The sequence below is a fragment of the Lithohypha guttulata genome (genome assembly GCF_036872675.1).
Source record: "Lithohypha guttulata strain CCFEE 5908 chromosome Unknown scaffold_3, whole genome shotgun sequence".
Taxonomy (NCBI): domain Eukaryota; kingdom Fungi; phylum Ascomycota; class Eurotiomycetes; order Chaetothyriales; family Trichomeriaceae; genus Lithohypha; species Lithohypha guttulata.
The window spans coordinates 2,958,408-2,977,634 of NW_027042752.1; the positions used below are offsets into that span (position 1 = coordinate 2,958,408).

A 19,227-nucleotide genomic window follows, 5' to 3' on the forward strand; every position below is an offset into this window, starting at 1 on the left:
CAGTAAATACCTTATTAAAGTGGCAGTCGCAAGGACGTATCTGGTGCACACCATGGGCGACCGTAACGAAGGCCTCGACCACAATGGATATAGCAAGCAGTATCTGCCCAGAAAAGGAAGCGAAACAAGTCTGTAAGAGTCTATAGCCGTGAAGATCAGACTGGTAGTGTCTCGCAGCAATTGGCAGTGTAGTGGTGCAGCAGTGCCAAGCCAATACACCGCTCGGCCCTCCTGCTACTCGCAATTCTTGACCACTACTGCGTGTTTTGTCCCGCGCGCAAAGCACTCCTGCGCCTTCGTCTGACCACTGCTATCGAACAGTCTCAATCACAATTACAGCTACTGTATTTTCCTCCCTCTGCCAGATTCGAGTCATCGGTCTATAAACGATATTGTTGCGAGTCAGAGCGCGCCGACTTCATACCAAGCCCCTCTTGCCTTGCTCTCAGCCGTCGAGTTCCACAGACGATTGATCATTCAGTCAACAAAAATATAGCGCTGCCCTCACGTTTCACACGCAGAGAGTGTTCAGCCCATAGTCCTGCTCATCTTGAGCTGCTGCCGACGAGTTCAAAAGGGCCCGATCACCATCGTAAGCATTTCTCCACTGCCGCTCGATTCTTCAAACCTTGCTGCATCAGCTTTATCAATCTCCAAAAATCACATCGAAACACAAATAGCAGTCTAGGTACGAGTGGTTCTGACCTGTGGCAGACCCCGGAATAGTGTTCACTGAGCGAAGCCGAATTAATTACCACGCCATTCTCCTCCTGACCCGGCTGCGGTCCTCCTTTCGTCCTCGTTTATCGTCCCTCATTCCTTGCCTGGTGAGGCACTAGTCGATAATGGCAGATCAAAACGAGGTGGATCTAGATTCGGTCATTGACAGGCTTCTGGAAGTCAGAGGCAGTCGACCAGGAAAGCAGGTCCAGCTGCTGGAAGCCGAGATCAAATATTTGTGCACAAAGGCCCGAGAAATCTTCATCTCTCAACCCATACTCCTCGAGCTGGAAGCTCCCATTAAGGTAAGGATCGCCAACAGTGCCAGCTTCTGACTGACATGTCTAGATTTGCGGTGACATCCACGGACAATATTACGATTTGCTCCGCCTCTTCGAGTATGGCGGCTTCCCTCCAGAAGCCAACTACCTCTTCCTCGGTGATTACGTCGATCGAGGCAAGCAGTCTTTGGAGACTATTTGCCTCCTTCTTGCATACAAGATCAAATACCCAGAAAACTTCTTCATCCTGCGAGGGAACCACGAATGCGCCTCCATCAACCGTATCTACGGTTTCTACGACGAGTGCAAAAGACGCTACAATATCAAGCTATGGAAGACATTTACTGACTGCTTCAACTGCTTGCCAATTGCTGCTATTATTGACGAGAAGATCTTCACCATGCACGGCGGTCTAAGTCCTGACCTCAACTCTATGGAGCAAATACGCAGGGTCATGCGACCAACCGATGTACGTTCGTCTAGCCTCTAGCCTACTGATTGATGCTAACCCTGGTAGATTCCTGACTGCGGCCTTCTGTGTGACCTCCTCTGGTCTGATCCCGACAAGGATATTACAGGTTGGAGCGAAAACGATCGTGGAGTGTCTTTCACTTTCGGCCCGGATGTTGTGTCGAGATTCCTCCAGAAGCACGACATGGATCTGATCTGCCGCGCACATCAGGTTGTGGAGGACGGCTACGAGTTCTTTAGCAAACGACAACTCGTGACCTTGTTCAGCGCTCCGAATTACTGCGGCGAGTTTGATAATGCAGGTGCCATGATGAGTGTGGATGAGAGTCTGTTGTGTTCTTTCCAGGTTTGTCCGCTTCATTCGCTAGCTGTTACTTGTACTCACATCTATTCAGATTCTCAAGCCTGCCGAGAAGAAGCAGAAGTATGTCCACGGCCGTTCCTCCAGCGGCTCGGGCACTCCCAGCCGTAAATCCAAACCATAATCAAGAACATGACGCTGATACGAAGCGCTTTCCTACAGATTCGGACGCAGATAGATTCTCTCTCTGGCCCATCACGATCCACACGCTCTCCACGACCTCAACACGATACGATCTCACTAGCTCTCTCCTGGCTCCGTCCTTTCCTCGTCATCGTTAGACAACCAACGCTCGAGTCGAACGCCTCTTTGCGGAATGCACACCTTGTATGTACAGCGTCCACCATCTCCTCACCGTCGTCGCAAGCAAGAAATCGATGCCTTCTTCTACGTGTTTCTGGCTGGATGCAAGGAGCAGGACATATATCTGTGTAGGACTTTAATCATGTCGGGTGGTGACGATTCGATTTACTGCTTCGGCCACGTTCTGCTATTGTCATCTGTACCACAAATTGGCTGTCTGCATGGCAAGCATAATATGGTCGAGCTGGCGCCACAACAAGAAGAAAGAGATGTGATAATGATGCTGTTGTCGTCTAGCGGCTGGACCTGGATTTTGACAGCGACTAACTGGTATACACTTTCACTGCAACGATCCATCCGCAACCACTAGGTGTCGTCGCGTCTGTTCTTACCGTTTTGAAATTGATGTCGTTGTTTTACTGTACACTTCTGACTTATTTGATATAGCGCAATGTTGCATCTGGAGAGTGGTCACCGATTCTTTGCCTGTTGTGCCCCTTGAGCTAAAGTTGACCCTGGTTTTGTCCATACGCGTCCTTTCTTTACTAAAGTGCCGCTGTATACCCTAGACTCACGAGACAGAAAGGATGATACTGGATTTGAGCCCAATCTTGCACCGAGTGACCTGGGGGCCATACCAACGCGACTTTATCTATACAACTGCCTCGTCGAGTAGCGAGAACTGCACCGGATATACTTCATCCTTCTTCCAGAGAAGATCTTCCCAAACCACCCATCGTGACCATGAGGACAGTCCTATTACTACATCACTTTATTCGCGCAAAGCATGCATGATAGTAACTGACGTACGAAGCAAAAAACTAACACGACATGTCGAAGCACCAAAGCTGATATTGATTCCGCTTTTACCTATTACTACACTACTGCCTCGCATACGGTGCAACTGATGAGCCATACTCAGGTTCAGACATGCTGGGGAGCAAGACACTGCAATCTTAAAAGGCCAATTTGCTTCTGACGTGAACAGCAGATAGCAACGGAAGGCCGTATCTGTGTACCTCACAGAAGAAGAAAAAAGCAAGGATTGGGTCGAGCAGATGAGGTGAATACGCAGGGATCTTGATACGAGCTCCGTAAGTGCATACTACGTGGGAATTTATTCACTGGACGAGACGGCGGGGTGTGCTGAGAGTTAAAGAAGAGCCTGTTTAGTAACGGGGACAGAGAGAATGCCATTGGTAGGTGCTAGGGGGTTACTCGAGAGCAGCACGGTCAGTTGTGCGGGCAGATAAGTGATTATCACCATGGAGTTCTGTGGATCAACTTGAAGAGGAAGCATTGCATTCAGTAGCATGCGCCTGCGCTACTTCTCCAGCTATGAGAGAATGACTTTGTTCCAGTGATGAGTCGTGCAGGTGTCATAATTAGTTTCCACCGGAATGAAAGCGTGCATTCTCAAGATTGTGATACAGAACAAGGTAGCCATTGACATACCATCGGAGGACTCGGGAAGGCAGCCTATAGTCCTAGTTTCTCGTGATGTCTTGTTCCTGTTGTCACGTCTGCGACGTTCTCTCTTTCAAGCACGATGAAGCACTAGTACTTCGTCGTCTTCAAGCCAATAGTGCTGCGAAACTGCACAAAACGGAAGCGAATCCTCTATCACTCGTTGCTAAAATGGCTCCCAAAAAGCGGTTTGCGATTGTAATGCGCCGACTCACCTCATACATGCTAGATAGGTAAGTGTGTTTCTCCAAATCAGACAATCTATCTCCTGGGTGAAGTCAAGTGCTGGAAACTTCTTTGAGCCTCCTCGGTCTAGACGTATTGTGCAAGCCATCGGATGCCCTCGCCATAACCTACAAAAATCGTGTTAGCCAAATCCACTGCCACCATTGGATAGATCGAATATTCTGTATCGCTTACCTTGTCTCATGACCACACTGCACATGAAAACCTCAATCGGCCTAATTCCTTCCAAAGGAACTTTGCCTTTGCCTGTTGTCTGGTATAGCCCCAAAGTGTGTCTCAGCTCGTCTTCAGAAACAGCATCAGGATGATCGATCTTGTTTCCTAGGATAAGGAAAGGTGTCTTTTGCAGGTCTTCCATGGCTAGTAGGGCGTCGAGTTCCGCTTTCGACTCGGCTAGACGTTCGTGGTCTTTTGCGTCGACTAAGAATACAATGCCGCTCACTTCTGGGAAGTAGTCTCGCCATAGACGTCGTGCTAGGGATGTCAGCTGTTGTGCTGAAAGGGTTGTGCATGAGATCGCAGGCATACCTTGTTGATGACCACCCAAATCGAATGTGGTGAACCTGTTATTGCCGATGGCCAGTTCTTCAGATGCTATCTCGTGTCAGCTCTTGTCTCTTATCGATCTGCTAGGCTCTTACTTGGATGTAGTGTTGGCTGTAGGATAGCGACTCTGTCGTTCTTCACAATCTGTCAGCGTTTATTGCTTTCCATTTGCCCCTCCCCGTCCGTCTCCTCCGTTTAATTGTATCATCTTGACTCCTGGTCGCCTGCTGCGTGTCTTCTTCCAATTTCACATTCCAACATGTCCTTAACTCACCTTCAACATATGCAAAAGGGTCGTTTTACCGGCATTGTCCAGACCCAGAAATAGAAGTTTTGCGTGCTTGTTGAGTAAGCCGAGAGAGGCCAACACATCGTAAACTACTGCCCGTCAGTGGTCGCTTTTTGCTCACGAGCGCAGTGGCATACACCAATTTATGATCCACATGTTTGTGTGCTTCTCTTCCTACCAGACTTCGATATAGGTCAACTTGCCGTCGGAAGTATGGTTAATGTCACTGAGCACTCTTCAATGCACTGCGTTGGATCTTATCGATCATCGGCAATGGCTATAGTAAATGTTTGGATACAAGCAGACAAGGTCGATTGATGGGCATTGGCAGAGGAAAGTAGACCGGGCCACTCTGTTCGATCTGGCCGCCCGAAATTATCCACGCAGACCTACGTCATTCTATGTCGTCTCGGGTACTGCTGGACAAAGAACAAATGTGAAGGGCAAGAGCAGATCACAAAATGGGCGCGGTTCCTGCGGCACAGCAGCGGTAATCGTTATTTAAGTTGTATGAGCGTCGGGAAAGACACACTGGCTGATAACTTTGTTCATTCGAGGCTCAATCAACCGAGCTGCTATCGAGCTCGAGAGAGCGCTATTTTGCTGAGAGCATAAATATGTACGTGTAATCAGGATGCCCTGGACATTTCCAACACCACGCTTGACCATGTAAACCATCATAGAGACAGCGTCCTATGTATTTGACCACCGTGCGTCCTATGTTCCGCAATTTAACGCCATGCAAAATATCCCAATGCAACTGTGTCTCGTATTGATGAGGTGCCTCACACCACAATCGATGAGAAATGAGATAATGCCACCATCGTCCCTGAGATATTAAAAAGTCCAGTGAGATCGTAACCTCATCACAAAGAAAGTACAAGCTGAGCTGGTTGACCGAGACCATAACCACGACTTCGTTCAGCGCATTCGAGGCCTAGCTCCTTCATTCTCTCGACTCCTCGACCTGGAGGCGGTCGCTTTACTGCTTGCTCCTTGGCAGCTTTTCGACAGTGTTGACGCCAGTACTTTTCTTTGCGTTTTTGACGCTTCTTTTCGAGGCCTATTACAATGTCCACGGGCCCACGAACATGAAGGTCATTGGAAGTCTCGTCGCCAGCAGGGACGGCAGCCATGGGAATGCGAGAGAAAGGTTGTTGGACATTCCTCCAGTTCCGGAAGAAGGGATTAGGAGTATGAGGTAGTGACGAAGTCTTATCCGCATTTGGTCGCTGAGCCAGATGGTTGATAGTGATGCCGAAAGGTGCCGGCTTGAAGTTTGTTGGCGAACCACGAGGTGAATGTAGTCGCCCTGTCGGTGGAGGCGATCGCATGCGTCTGTGAGTTTGGTCGAACAGACGACGAGGTGCTGGTGATCGACTCAACTTCTGCTTTGGTGGTGGGGAGCGCAGAGTAGGTCGTGAGATATTGGCAGGTCGGGCAGGACGTGGAGGAGCAACAGCGTGTACAGGTGAGTGGACTGGAGATACCAAGATGGCTGAAGGACGACGTCCACGAACATCCTCGTCGAAGCCCTCGAATTGATGCTTCACCCACATGTGATCGCTTGAGTCAGCGACATCCTCCTCATCGTCTTCTTGGTCCTCCGGATCTGTGGTAGGAAAGCTAGGATCAATGTCTTGAGGGATAGGAATATGCTTCTCGCGACGTCTCTGCTCTCGGCATGAGATATAGGCAGCTTCAAGTGGTCTGTCTTCGTCGAGAGTGCCACAGACAAAGTCTGTGCTATCAGGCAGTTCTGGAGTTCCAGGTCGCATCCTGATCGGTTTCGAGGGCCTGGCCATACCAATTGGCCGCCTTGGAGGCTCGGGAGCAGCCAGTGAATGTGCGCTAGAAGTTGAACTTGCTCGCGACCGTGACCTCTGACGGGCTGAGAAGTACGGCATCGCATCGACGCTAGCTTTGTTGGACGCGGGAAAGGGTGCCCAAAACTGATACTCGGAACCAGCATCGTCCTCATCGTCGGACTCCGCAAAACCCTCCTCGTCATCAGATTCGTTTCCATCGTTGGAAGGAGTGTCATCGTCTGACGGAGCAAAATCATCCTCTACCTCGTCCTCATCATCAACCTCGTTCTCTAACTCATCTTGTTCGCGTTCTTCTTCATCGGCCTCTTCTTCAGCTTCTTCACCTAGCTTGCGGATAGCGTTCTCTTTCTTCAGACAGTCTTCAATCGTGAGCTTAGGCTTCACGACGTCCGCAGTTTTCTCAACCCATTCTTCGTTCTCAGCATGTGGACTAGCAAATTCGTGGAAAGACTGCTGTGGAGACAATGACGGCTTTTCTCCCGGAGATAGAGGATTTCGTTCGTCCTTAACTGTGATTGATGGTAATGGCATAACGGCCTTTGGAAGCTGGGTCTTGCTTTCCACCCTCAACAAAGGCACTTGTGGGGAAGTGACCTGAGAAACTTGAACTGAATCTTTCTTGGCCTCAGCCTGTTTAATATCTGTACTGGATTGGGTCGGACACGCAAAACTGATCCGACACTTCCTTGGCGCCGGTTCCTGCTTAGGGGTTTCTACCGATTTCTGCTTTGAATCAGCCTCGACTTGAGAGTCGGAGGGTGTATCCTTGCAGGCGAACATAATGCATCGCTTTCGACCCAGCGACTTTTCCACAGCAGCCTCCCCATTGTGTAGAACCACAGGCTTGTCTTCGTTCGCAAGTGGTGCGATCACAACCTTTGCACTTTCGACTGGTTTCGTGGAGGTAGTGATCTGAAGTCGGTGTAATGGTGGAGGAGGACTGGGTGAAGCTGATCGAATAGGACTCTCGGCATCGCTTGTTAGTTCTGCCGTACTCGCGAAGCTGTGTGAGGATGTGGTAGATAGACCTCGAAGGACTTCAGGTATGCGCGTCGAGGGTGGCGGCGTTCCATTCTCGGCTTGTATAGCCCGTGTCAAAAGAGATTCCCGTCGGATCATGCTGGGCATGGCACTGGACCTGTATGAGTTCTCCTTCTTGAAGTTGTTTCTGAGCTCTGGAACTCGATCGTCTGGAGGTTCATCGACATCGTTTGTGTTCTCATCGTCGCCGGCTGGCACAGTCGGGGCATTTGTAATTCGCAGCATCTTGAGAAAACTCTCCATGCTTGTCTTCTTAGAGACTTGAGGGAGGGGTTTCGCGGTAATAATGTGCAATAAACTGTACTTCCGAGACGAGAGAGTGTAGTCCTTCGTGACAAATCTGTCACTCAACAACTACTTCTGATTCAGTTGGCCACCAGGACCGTCGAGGCTATAAATTAGGCGACATGGTTATGAAAGTGTAGGGCGGATCTTAGAGTCTCGGGATTCGAGCGGTTGTAAAAGGAGGGTGGTATGAAGTTTCGAGGCCCAATTCAAGTGGTAAGGACCGAAACGTTTGTACTCAGTAGATGCTTCGTGAAGGTGAACCGCGGACTGCGCAGTGGCGATCAAAGCAGGCTGATGACAAACCTCGCTGCGCACTTTACGAGCAACAAGTTATCTCTGTGATTCCCTGTGCTTGACCTATATTGCTGACCAGAGATCTGGAGGGGAGAGTTGGGAAGAGAAAATAGGTTTGTGTGTTTGTCGCAGGTGAAGTGCTTCGTTTAGTGAGCGGGAAAGGTGGGTAGGCAATCAATACTAGTGCCAACTCGAGGTGAAATGGATGTGTGTGAAGAGCATGATTCAGTGGCTCAACGTCCGCCAGTCATGGCTAAGCATCAGTGACGGGCCCAACAGCAAAGGCTAAAATTCAATTATGGATCTCGAAAATTTCATTGCAGAGCCTCGCCATTACAAATCGACGAACAGCTGGCCTGACTACTGTGATGTTCGTCTTTTCTTTGCTGAGACACACTTGTGCCTCGTATCATAGAAAGTGCTCGTATCAATAAGAAATTTGCTCGTGTTACGAAATTCCAACTGCTCTCGTACTGCTATGCCACCTGCTTCCATCTTGTTGACCGACGTTCAGCACTTTCTCGCGTTGAGCCGAAACCATTTCCATACTTCCCTACAGGTGTGCGCGTCCCAAGGTCTGGGCTAATCGTTCAGCTTGATTTTAGAAACCCCTCGCCATGCACGACTTCGGCCCGTCAGAGCCCGCAAACAGTGAAGTCTTTCCCTCAGCCGGGCAAGCTCCGAACATAATGACCTTGTCCCTCTGGACAATCAGCAGAGTGAGTAAACCTTCATAGCTCTTTACCACATTCCAGTAGACATGTTATCGCAGGACCTCGGTGCAGGGATATCTTTCGTGACACACATCAACCAGACGACCTATCTGAACTTATTGTACACTCGGAAGCAGTGCCATGTATATCGTTGCCGTGGGTGTAATTACGGTTGAGATTGTCATGCTATCTCGTCACGACAAACCCACGGCGAGTCGGCAGAACTCCGCTTACTATCATTACAACAGCTTTACACAAACGTACAGTATTAGGAATATTTACAAGCGAGTGGTTGCTCTGTGGATCGTAAGGAAAGTGTGGCCCAGCGCTTGTGTCTGCGTCTAAATTTGCATTTCGGGCGTGTTGGACAACAAAACAGCTGCAACCTGCCTTCGCATTGCACGACTCCGCCTATGCTGCAAACATCCATCTCTCCACGCCTGCAGGGGAGACAGTGTGCGGACACACCGGCAAGCGAGCGTCCACCAGAGCAGACGCTTTCTCTCGATCGCTGCGTGCCATCATCGTCATGATGAAACCATGTCATCTGCCTCGCATGCTTCGGCACGGACGAGCGCACTCATTGAATACCAAGTCTTTTGGTCTCCTTGGTTATGAAATTTACCAGGGCATAGAGCATGCACTCACAAGCAGGTTTTAACAGCATGACTCGCCGTCTGCCCAGAACTTGACCTATACGATTTATCCAAAGATCAAATTTTGCACCCAAATAGTTTGGCTGTGAGGTCCCTGCTTTGATCTGCTTTGCTTAACTTGTACGTCTGTACACCCTTCCTGTTGCTGATGATACTCAGGTGACACCACATGACTATCTAACGATCACACCAGAAAGCGGGGAGCCAGTGATTCACGTATTGTGCTTTCTCTGGCCACTATCGCGGAGCAAAATAGACCTAGGAGACTGCATCTAGCTACTCAGGACCACAGTAATCGAGCTATATACGCAGCTACTGTCTGGCAACTACCATTTTGATAAAACTCCACTGCGAAGCTGTCGCTCATGCATGCCAGTCGTCTGCTGCCAGAAATGTCTGATGTGGGGGTCCTCCTCGGTATTGGTGTATGAGGTCGTCAGATCGTGCTTGTACAAACGAAGTGAACCAGCGCTTGTTGCGGCGAATGCCACCAAGCAATACATGCTCCACGCCTTGCTTGGATTACGAGTTCCCAATCTCGAGACGAGTGTGTTGGCTACTGTACAAATGCTTCCAGGAAATGGCCGAGTCTGACCATAAATTCAGCATGGTTAGCAGCAATACTTTTTCAACATTTTCTTCCACAACCAAAATGGGGTTAGTACTTGTATTGCAATCTTTCAGTTCTATGAGGCATTTACAAGGTCCAATCAGAAAATCCCGAATCGCAGACTTTAGCTTCGATGCACCGAAGCGGGATCGGTGCAGCTAAGAAGCTTGACCATGAGCTAATTCAATGTTACACATGCTCACAAGACTGCTTCTAGAGCTATACTCAAAAGCAGGACTGTGTGGGGTTGAGGGTGTGGTTCGATACTTTCAACAATTGAAATCAAGCGGCTCGACCAATAGATTCTCCATGCCACAAACTCATCTATACACCACTACCGTCGCAACCAGGACGAGATTGTGGGTTTGCATCATTGTGCGAACACTAGCGGAATGACAACTGGCTGTGATAAGACATCAGTTGCAAAGAAATGGACGTGTGCCAGCACGCATGTGTGAATGCACGAGACAATGCATCGTATTTTGAGCGTGGGGCAAGATGCAGACATCCTTCTGTGCTTGCATAGCTTCACACAGCTCCTCTTCAGTGCGTTCGCCTAGACGGCTCAGTCCGTCTCTTGTCCTTGGTCTAGATGTGACTTCTACTTTTTGCATGTGTTGCGTTGATGCCGACAGTGAGTCCGAGGCTTTGGACCTCCTCCAGCTTGTAACGATGGTGCATTGTGTCTGTGCAGGCACTGATCGGAACAGCGCCTGGATCTACTTGTGCACAGACATCCGGCAGAGCAGTCATTTCTTGGAACAAACCACGTTTTTCATGCACGGCTGTCAAGTGTCTATACGTAACCTAGAATGAATGTTGAACTCAACTTGACAGCCAGCCATAAATCCGGATAGTGCGGATTCTCTTCCAACCTCTCTTGCCTCTGCTCAGCCCTAGAATGCGCTAACGATAGTATGCCCTAGCCTAGTAGTACTCGTAGCACATCGTCGCAATCAAGCAGAATATACGTCGTCGACATCTACTTAGCTATCGACGTCCTAATAACCTTCTTTGGTCTTGACTTATACTGGGCCTTTTTGGTGCAAGATGGCAGCCTTGCGTTGAGCATGAATTCGTGAAAGTCTGCAATTTCCCGTGCCTGCCGATCCCAAGCTCAAACATTGTCGCCGAGAGATCATGGCTCTGCTTGGCTGTTCCAATGTATCAAAAGAATGATGGAGCTTGGTTAGGCAACGACATCTGTCGCGAGATATTTCTTTGATGTTTCCCTCCTGCTAATCACAGATGATCGATTGTCGTGAATCAACTACTTCTTCAGCATACCGCCCCAACAAGATAACGAAAGCATGGGCCTAGTCGAAGACGATTCGATTCTCCATCCTGAAATCGATGAAGACCATTTGCTTTACATTACGCGTCTCAACGAAGGTCACGAGGTTTATACACGGTTTTTCGACGCCCTGCTCATCAAGCGGAATCTGCATCGTTCGTTCTTTCGTGATCTGAAAGCTTTTAGAGAACAGCCACAACCTATCTCCCTTCTCGATCGAGCTGACCAGGACAAGAAAAATTACAAAGAAGTCACCAAGGTGTACCTGGATAGTCGTTTCGCACATCCGTGGTGCAGGAGGACACCATTAAAGAAAGCGTTCTGGCGAGCGGAATGGGGTAACATTGAGGGAAAGCAAAGAGATCTCGAGATCGTCAGAGAGGAAGAGAGACTACACAGGCTGCTTGTGCCAATATGGATCGTCATGCGTTCAAAAATGTTCCCTGCTGAAGACGTGTTGAAAGAATGGTGCACCGAAGAAAGAGTTCGAATCAAACGGAACGCAGAGAACAAGCTCACCATGGCTGCCCTGCAGCAACACGATGAGCAGATAAAAAGAGATGTGCAGGTCAAAACCTCTGATGTTGGCAACAAAGCTGGTTCGGATTGTGGTTTAGATGAAGAACAACGACGAGCAGCACATGCAGCAACAAGCGTTTTAAGACTAGCTGCTGCTGGCTTGATCATGAGCCAGACGCCTAAGCGAAAGTTGCGGTGGCTGACCAAGAAGCCGAATTGACAACAGTTCTAGGCAGATTTAGCTATGTCTAGCTTTAAGCGTGTACTCTGACGTTCTACACGACATGCTCTAGCATTGGAAAGCCACCACTGGATGTTTGGCGTTATCATTGTGGTATTGAGCTGAGCTACACTGAAACAGACCTTCCATGCTACCCACTCCTGGTACACCGTGGAGCCACTACAGCAGCATTACCTCCCACATCAGCGAGAAGAACTACAACAATAGATTCCGGGCTTATCGAGAATTGCCCGAATTACCAAGCTTTCAGACGAATTCTTGAACACCCCGCATTTGGCGCTCCAACCATCACATCGCTCGATCCGTTTCACGATGAGTAACAAACGTCTCCCTTGCTGCCGACTATCCTAGCGTTCAATGACGCAGCAGTAGTACACGTTTTCTCAAGGCACACTTCAAGGCAAGGGGCAGTCGCCGTACCTGAAGGAAGAGAAGTGGAATAACAAGACGTTCCCTATATGTTCTCACGTTTTTGACCTATACTCGCTATCGCTGTGCTCGTGACAGAAAAATATAGTGCTTGCCAGCTTCACAGATCCGAAACCAGATCGTCTTGCTAGCATCATGCCGTTATACAACGTTGAGCATTCCTACCCGCTGAAAGGGGAACAAAAAGCTGAGCTCGCAGAGAGAATAACCCGTCTACACTCAAGGACATTCACCACGCCAAGTATCTTCGTGCAAGTCAGTAGTATGATGCCCTCCAAGACTCTCTTTGACACTGCCTCCAGGTAAAATTCTACTCACATGATGCATCTGCACACAATTACTTCGTCGCAGGCAAGCCCAAAGAAGAATGCGCCAACAGAATCATAGGTTTCGTGCGCACTTCTGCCAGTCGCACGAAGGAACAATTCGACAAACTTGCCGAGCAGATTGAGGACTCTTGGTACATTGTCGTAGGTCAGCGAGTCGAGGGGCAGACGGAAGACGACAAGCCTCAGAAGGATATGCCTGAGAAGGAGAGGAAGGCTATGGAAATCATGTCTGTCACTTTTATCGGTGGCTATATGGGTCGTGAGAAGGGGTTTCCTATTCCAGAGGTAAGTGATCGTTCTTGCCAGGTCGATACGTGTGTTCAGTATGATCAACGTGCACTGGAAAACATGCTAGCAGCGCATGAGCTAAAGCCGGTTTACAGGCCGGTGATGAAGGCGAATGGATGAAAGCGAATCGTAAACAATTTGAGCGCAGGGCTGAATTAGGTGAAGAAGATATCAAGGATATGCTTCAAGAGGTTGACGAACGGGAGGGTAAGTCTTTCACCCCGTCAGGCCTGCTCTTATTGACGAGGGTATCAGATTTGAAGAGCTGGAGAGCATGAGTTTGCAAATGTCGCTCATATCAGTGAAGGCAGCAGTTCCTTCACACGTACCAGGCACGACGACGGATGTTTAGAGGAAGCTTACTTCACTTGTCTCTCAAACGTGCTTCGTTTTGTTAACACGATGAAGATTCTGCTCGCCCCACAATTCATCCACTGTTAGTCCGACCATTATGAGATGTGAAACGTTTGCTGCTTGTACGCTTCCCCTGTGATGTGAAAGGTTTCGGTATTCCCTTTGGTAACATCGCGGAGCACACCAGGCAGGAAAGTGCTCATCACTGCTGCAGCTTCACAGCATTGTCTGACTCGCAACCTTTCGATATTGACTTGGTTCAAGATGTCAGGTATCCTCAGCGCAAAGTCAGTTCCCGGTTTGCATTCGCTGCCACTGCTGCTAACAAGGCATTAGATCGCTTTCCTCTCAGCCATTCCTGATACATGGTCCTGAGACGGAGACCTTCTATATCCATGGTGAATTGCTTGCAAGCTCGTCCACTGTATTTGCCGCGTGCCTCAATAGCGCTATGCAAGAAGCAACGATAAAGATCGAAGCCGTCGACGACGATATCGACGATGACACTGTCCTTCGCTTCATTGAACTTGTCTATACTGGAGATTATACCAGTCCTCAAAAGAATGGTGTTCGTATAAGTTTTCCGATAGGTCTGCGTGCCCGGACCTGGTGGAATTGAGTCTCTCGAAACTTCGGCTGACGTTGTCTCAATGGAACTTCCGCCAAGAAAGAGCTTGTGATGTCGTGGCACTGCTTCGCTACTCATACAAGCACACCATGCGCTACGACGGGCGACGTGATAGGCTTCGAGGTCTGGTACTTGAATATACAATCTGTTACCTCAGACAAATCATGAAGGAGCCGACCTTTCAGAAACTAGTTTGCCCTCCAGGGGGTGTCGACGATCCTGACTTCTGCGTTGACGTGTGCGCGGATCTGCTGACGAAGACGATGGATTTGGTAGATTGACCAGGGGAGGCTGCGGCTTGCAAGGTTTGTTTGGTCCTTACCTACGATATGCAGTAACAAAACAACGTCTTTTTAAGTACAAAGTACACCATAAGCAATGACTTCGAAGTCCAGTCATCTGGCTCGCTCAAGCAGCATAGTTTCATCGAAGTCGGAAGAACTCGTTCGAGCCAACGAAATCGCCGAAGGGCGTGCTTCAGGTACTACTGACCACGTCGTCGTGCAGAGTAGTCCTTACTTTTATGTCTTTTTGAATTATGTGTAATTATCAATGAGCGCATTTGTATAGACGTGCAGCGCATATGATCCTCGCACAATTAACGAGACGACGAGCACACGATTCAACCTGGACGAAATCCCGATATAACGTTTTGCTAGTCTTGCATAAATTTCACTATTACCCCAGACTTACCGCGTCTGGTCAATATCCTACCTTTGCTCAGCGACAACGTCTGTACCACCAGGACGCTAATTATATGATGGTATGTGGCAATCAGCTTCTTGCTCCAGTACACCATAGCGCAAGCAGGCTGTCCGTTGAAGAAGATTTCGACGTCTGGATCTCTTCAGGCGCCACTGGGCTGCTACAGCCTCACACTACATAATTGATATGTCGAGCAGAGACTGACATGATCTAAATAGCCACTATCAACTCAAGAGACGAGCAGTACACAGCCAGCGTCCGCCGGGCCAATACAAAATGGTTCTACATCATCGCTATCAGACCTTGCCAAAACGAACCTCATATTTCAATCCGGGTCTCACCAACAGACGTACACTCTCGAAACAAAGACCACCTCAATACATCGTCTAACAGACCTACCTGACGCAGATGCTCAGCTCTTCAAACCAGCTTCGAATCCGCCACCCGGAGCGCAGATCTTCGCTCTAACCACCGAAGCCACGATTTTCCATCCTCAAGGGGGAGGTCAGCCCAGCGACATTGGGACGCTGTCAACGCTGCCGGAGTATGGGAGCAATCAGGAAGGACAAAAGTTCTTCGAAGTCGCCATGGCCCGCACCTCAGCTACCAATATCGGCACAGTCCTCCACTTCGGATATTTTATAGATGAGTCGATTGCTCAACCGGGACCCTCTTCACTATCGGTTATACAAGTAGTGGACTCCGATAAACGACACCTGTATTCAAGACTACATACAGCAGGGCACGTTCTCGGCACCGCAACACGCTCACTACTCGAAGATAAAATCGAAGACTTTGACGAATTGAAAGCAAGTCATTTCCCCGATGCCGCAAGTTGCGAGTTTAAAGGATCGATAGACGGGAAGTACAAGTCCGAGATACAGACCGCGGTTGATCAGCTTGTGGACAAAGACGCGGAGGTTCGGATCGGATGGTGGCGGAAGGAGGATTTTAGAAATCGTGGGCTGGAGAGGCTGTTGCCGTCTGATGAGGTGTGGACGCAGATTGCGACGCAGGTGGATGAGAGTGGTGATGAGGTTGAGGGCTCTACAGGTCCGGACGATGAAGTGACGAGGATAAGGGTAGTGGAAATTGTGGGATTTGAGGTGTACCCTTGTGGTGGAACGCATGTACCTTCGACGAAAGGGTGTGGGAAGGTCAGTGTGAAGAAGATCAGTAGGTCGAAAGGGACAAGTCGTGTGAGCTATTTAGTGGACTAGATTGTAGAGAAAGTAAGATTGTGTGAAATAGTTGTAGATATATAGAAAAGAATAGAAGGACAATTAATGTCGTCACCCAGCGTGGTCTGCGCCTCTTAATTCAGCAGCTAGCCTGCCGACCAGTTGTCTCATTATGTACTTCTCTCCTTCATAGTCCATGTCGAACCAGTAGTTGACTGCGATACATGGTGCGCGTCTGCCACTTTCATCCCAAGCACCCGCCTGTTGTTGAACGTGGTGATACCAACCAGAAGGTAGATACAAGATCTCGCCTTCACGTACCACGACCTTTCTTGGTGTTGAGTGATCGTATAGAGGGTACTGAGCTATTAACTCTTCCCGAGCACGAAGCGGATCGATAGATACCCACGGTATACGAGGCGACGGATTATCAGGTGACTCAGCTTCGTCCAGGATGGTAGAAAACTTCTGCGACTGCTCATCGTAATTGTACCTACCAGTGCGCACAGACTTTGTAGGAAGCGTAAGCTCGTCTGCAGGCGGGTACAGCGTAAAGGTCTTTGACCCTTTCAGCACAAGATAGAGGTTTTCATAAGGGTCACGATGAGTCGAGGTCACAGATCGTTCGTCCCCAATCCATATATTAATCGCTTCAGGTTCGGACAAGACTGGTTGTGCGAATGAAAAGTTCTCTGGGACGTGCTTGAGTATTCGGAAGAGTGGTGTGGTCGTGAGATTGCTGTTCTGGGACTGAAGATAGTAAACTGGGGTGGACGCTGTTTCACGAGTTTCTAAGGTGCTTGTAGACCTTGCGAGCTTAGCTAGCAGTTCAGACATGGTCATCTCAACAGTGGCTGGTGATAGAAATACTGGTTCAGGCTCGCCATCAACCTGTTCAATATCATCCGCCATACCGTTAGGTGTTACTGCAACCTCTACCTTTGTGTCATTAACCAGGCTGATCAGGTCCTTCTCAGTCCAGAACATGGCTGGAAATTCAAGTAAGGAAGGATCAATCCATGTCGAGGCCTTACCACTGGCATCCATCACCTTGTCATATGCTTTGTAGACACATGGGTACCCTCGAGATACCTGTTTCGAGAAGTCTAGTGCTGTCGGAATAGGTTGCGTCTCAATAGGGCTGGAGTTGAAGTCCTTGTAGTCTTCCAGGAGGGTAAGCAAGTGTTTCTGGAGAGCATCCCTCGACATTGCTGTGCACTTTTGAGGGCACAGACTACCGCGGGTACTTCATCAGTACATCATCATGACCGGATGTAAGCATATACGTTCTCAGATAAACGTCTGTAAACTAATCCTCTGCAAACACTTTCATTTACTCCTGGTTCTGGACTGTGGAGCGACAAGTGCGTCAGACCGGGTGAATATCGGGCGGCGCATCGACGAATGGCCAGATATTCAATATCACGATACAATCAGGAGGACTCTCTGATTACAGTCACTTCTACTAGGTTGCAGCTGCCCTTCGTGTCGAGAAAGCAGTGTTGGATTTCATGCAACGAGCACTCACGAACCATGACAAAAACTTCATAACACCATATCCAAACCGAACCTCCTTCTGGGGGTGCAGGCTCGCTCTCAATTGTGATTTTTGAATATTTTCGAACAGGGAGGTCGTTCACAATGTTGTCTTCTACCGTACTGCCTGTCCTAATTCTCCTGATCACTCTGTGTCTCGCTGCCGCAACAGAAGACCTCTACAAAATCCTCCAACTCGATAAATCATGTAACGATCGAGATCTGAAACGAGCCTACCGTACTCTTAGCAAGAAATATCACCCAGACAAAGCCAGCGGGGATGAGCAGAAATTTCTGCAAGTTGCCGAAGCATACGAGGCACTCTCCGACCCTACAAGTCGCAAGATCTACGACCAATACGGCCATGAAGGACTAGCAAACCACAAACGTGGAGGAGGACAGCAGGCGCATAATCCCTTTGACCTATTCTCGCAATTCTTCGGTGGAAGCGGACGACAACAGCAGGGTGTCAGAAGAGGTCAAGACATGGAGGTGAAACTAAGTGTACCATTAAGAGATTTCTACACTGGTAACGAAGTGGCATTCAGTCTCGAGAAACAGCAAATCTGCGACACCTGCAGCGGCTCAGGCTCCGCCGACGGCGTAGTCGAAACATGCAGCAAATGCAACGGCCGCGGCATCGTAATCCAGAAACACATGCTCGCCCCAGGAATGTTTCAACAAATCCAAACCCACTGCGACGCGTGCGGTGGCCAAGGCAAAACCATCAAGAAACCCTGCAAGACCTGCAACGGCCAAAAAGTCGTCCGCAAACCCATTCACCTCGTCGCCGAAATAGAACCGGGTATGCCCAAGGGCCACAAAATCGTCTTTGAAAACGAAGCAGAAGAACACCCCGACTATGTCGCTGGCAACCTCAACGTAATGATAGCAGAACTCGACCCACACCTCTCAACCGAAGAATCCGACGAAGCCACCAGAAAACACAGGACTGACGGAACGTTTTTCCGCCGCAAAGGTCGAGATCTCTACTGGAGAGAAATCCTCAGTCTCCGCGAAGCCTGGATGGGCGACTGGACACGGAACCTCACACATCTAGACGGACATATTGTGCCACTATCACGCAAGCGAGGACAAGTCGTACAGCCAGGGCAAGTCGACGCCATCAACGACGAAGGCATGCCGACCTGGCACGACGGCCACGTCCACGAACACGATGAGAACCACGCATCGCATGGCCGGTTGTTCGTGGAATATACTGTAGTACTACCGGATCAAATGGCGGGCGCAATGGAGAAGGAGTTCTGGGCTGTGTGGGAGAAGTGGAGGAAAAAGAATGGCGTTGATTTGTTGACGGATAGTGGGAGGCCGATACCTGGCGGGAAGGAGGGGGTTAAAGATGAGTTATAGCAGTAGGACAGATGATCAGGAGCTAAACTCTTCGAATAGAATGGTTTATTAGAGATTTTCCAATAGACTTTTTCTCTGCATTATGACTCTATACCAAGAATGTTGGTTGGTTCCTGTATTCTACCTGGCTTGCAAGATCAGTTTCGATCTCGATATGCGGACTCCGTAAATCTCGACTACTTCAGATGCGTGGGAAAAGGGCTATGAAGGGTTTCGCAGAACCCTGAAAATATCTCC

At 49.1% G+C, this 19,227-nt stretch overlaps 8 protein-coding genes across 8 annotated transcripts; 5 read left to right on the top strand and 3 right to left on the bottom strand.

The window, feature by feature from the left end:
- Nucleotides 1-845: 845 nt before the first annotated feature.
- On the top strand, nucleotides 846-1,957 carry GLC7 (type 1 serine/threonine-protein phosphatase catalytic subunit glc7; the record flags this gene model as incomplete). Its single annotated transcript, XM_064899212.1, has 4 exons — nucleotides 846-1,025; nucleotides 1,069-1,470; nucleotides 1,519-1,818; nucleotides 1,868-1,957. 4 exons carry the CDS (start codon nucleotides 846-848, stop codon nucleotides 1,955-1,957), a joined length of 972 nt encoding a protein of 323 aa, XP_064755169.1.
- Nucleotides 1,958-3,915: 1,958 nt separating this feature from the next.
- SAR1 (COPII coat GTPase) lies at nucleotides 3,916-4,840 on the bottom strand (the record flags this gene model as incomplete). The annotated part of the gene is made up of 6 exons (XM_064899213.1): nucleotides 3,916-3,956; nucleotides 4,024-4,323; nucleotides 4,378-4,443; nucleotides 4,491-4,530; nucleotides 4,670-4,773; nucleotides 4,822-4,840. The coding sequence occupies 6 exons, from the start codon at nucleotides 4,838-4,840 to the stop codon at nucleotides 3,916-3,918; spliced, it is 570 nt and encodes a 189-aa protein (XP_064755170.1).
- Nucleotides 4,841-5,550: 710 nt separating this feature from the next.
- Nucleotides 5,551-7,797, bottom strand: LTR64_004870 (uncharacterized protein; the record flags this gene model as incomplete). The annotated part of the gene is made up of 1 exon (XM_064899214.1): nucleotides 5,551-7,797. One exon carries the CDS (start codon nucleotides 7,795-7,797, stop codon nucleotides 5,551-5,553), a length of 2,247 nt encoding a protein of 748 aa, XP_064755171.1.
- A 3,628-nt stretch (nucleotides 7,798-11,425) lies between these two features.
- On the top strand, nucleotides 11,426-12,148 carry LTR64_004871 (uncharacterized protein; the record flags this gene model as incomplete). Its single annotated transcript, XM_064899215.1, has 1 exon — nucleotides 11,426-12,148. One exon carries the CDS (start codon nucleotides 11,426-11,428, stop codon nucleotides 12,146-12,148), a length of 723 nt encoding a protein of 240 aa, XP_064755172.1.
- A 585-nt stretch (nucleotides 12,149-12,733) lies between these two features.
- Nucleotides 12,734-13,493, top strand: LTR64_004872 (uncharacterized protein; the record flags this gene model as incomplete). Its single annotated transcript, XM_064899216.1, has 4 exons — nucleotides 12,734-12,853; nucleotides 12,901-13,212; nucleotides 13,311-13,422; nucleotides 13,444-13,493. 4 exons carry the CDS (start codon nucleotides 12,734-12,736, stop codon nucleotides 13,491-13,493), a joined length of 594 nt encoding a protein of 197 aa, XP_064755173.1.
- A 527-nt stretch (nucleotides 13,494-14,020) lies between these two features.
- Nucleotides 14,021-16,122, top strand: LTR64_004873 (uncharacterized protein; the record flags this gene model as incomplete). Its single annotated transcript, XM_064899217.1, has 2 exons — nucleotides 14,021-14,137; nucleotides 15,121-16,122. 2 exons carry the CDS (start codon nucleotides 14,021-14,023, stop codon nucleotides 16,120-16,122), a joined length of 1,119 nt encoding a protein of 372 aa, XP_064755174.1.
- Nucleotides 16,123-16,194: 72 nt separating this feature from the next.
- On the bottom strand, nucleotides 16,195-17,292 carry LTR64_004874 (uncharacterized protein; the record flags this gene model as incomplete). The annotated part of the gene is made up of 2 exons (XM_064899218.1): nucleotides 16,195-17,072; nucleotides 17,118-17,292. The coding sequence occupies 2 exons, from the start codon at nucleotides 17,290-17,292 to the stop codon at nucleotides 16,195-16,197; spliced, it is 1,053 nt and encodes a 350-aa protein (XP_064755175.1).
- Nucleotides 17,293-17,724: 432 nt separating this feature from the next.
- Nucleotides 17,725-18,990, top strand: SCJ1 (DnaJ-related protein scj1; the record flags this gene model as incomplete). Its single annotated transcript, XM_064899219.1, has 1 exon — nucleotides 17,725-18,990. One exon carries the CDS (start codon nucleotides 17,725-17,727, stop codon nucleotides 18,988-18,990), a length of 1,266 nt encoding a protein of 421 aa, XP_064755176.1.
- Between the last annotated feature and the right edge of the window lie 237 nt (nucleotides 18,991-19,227).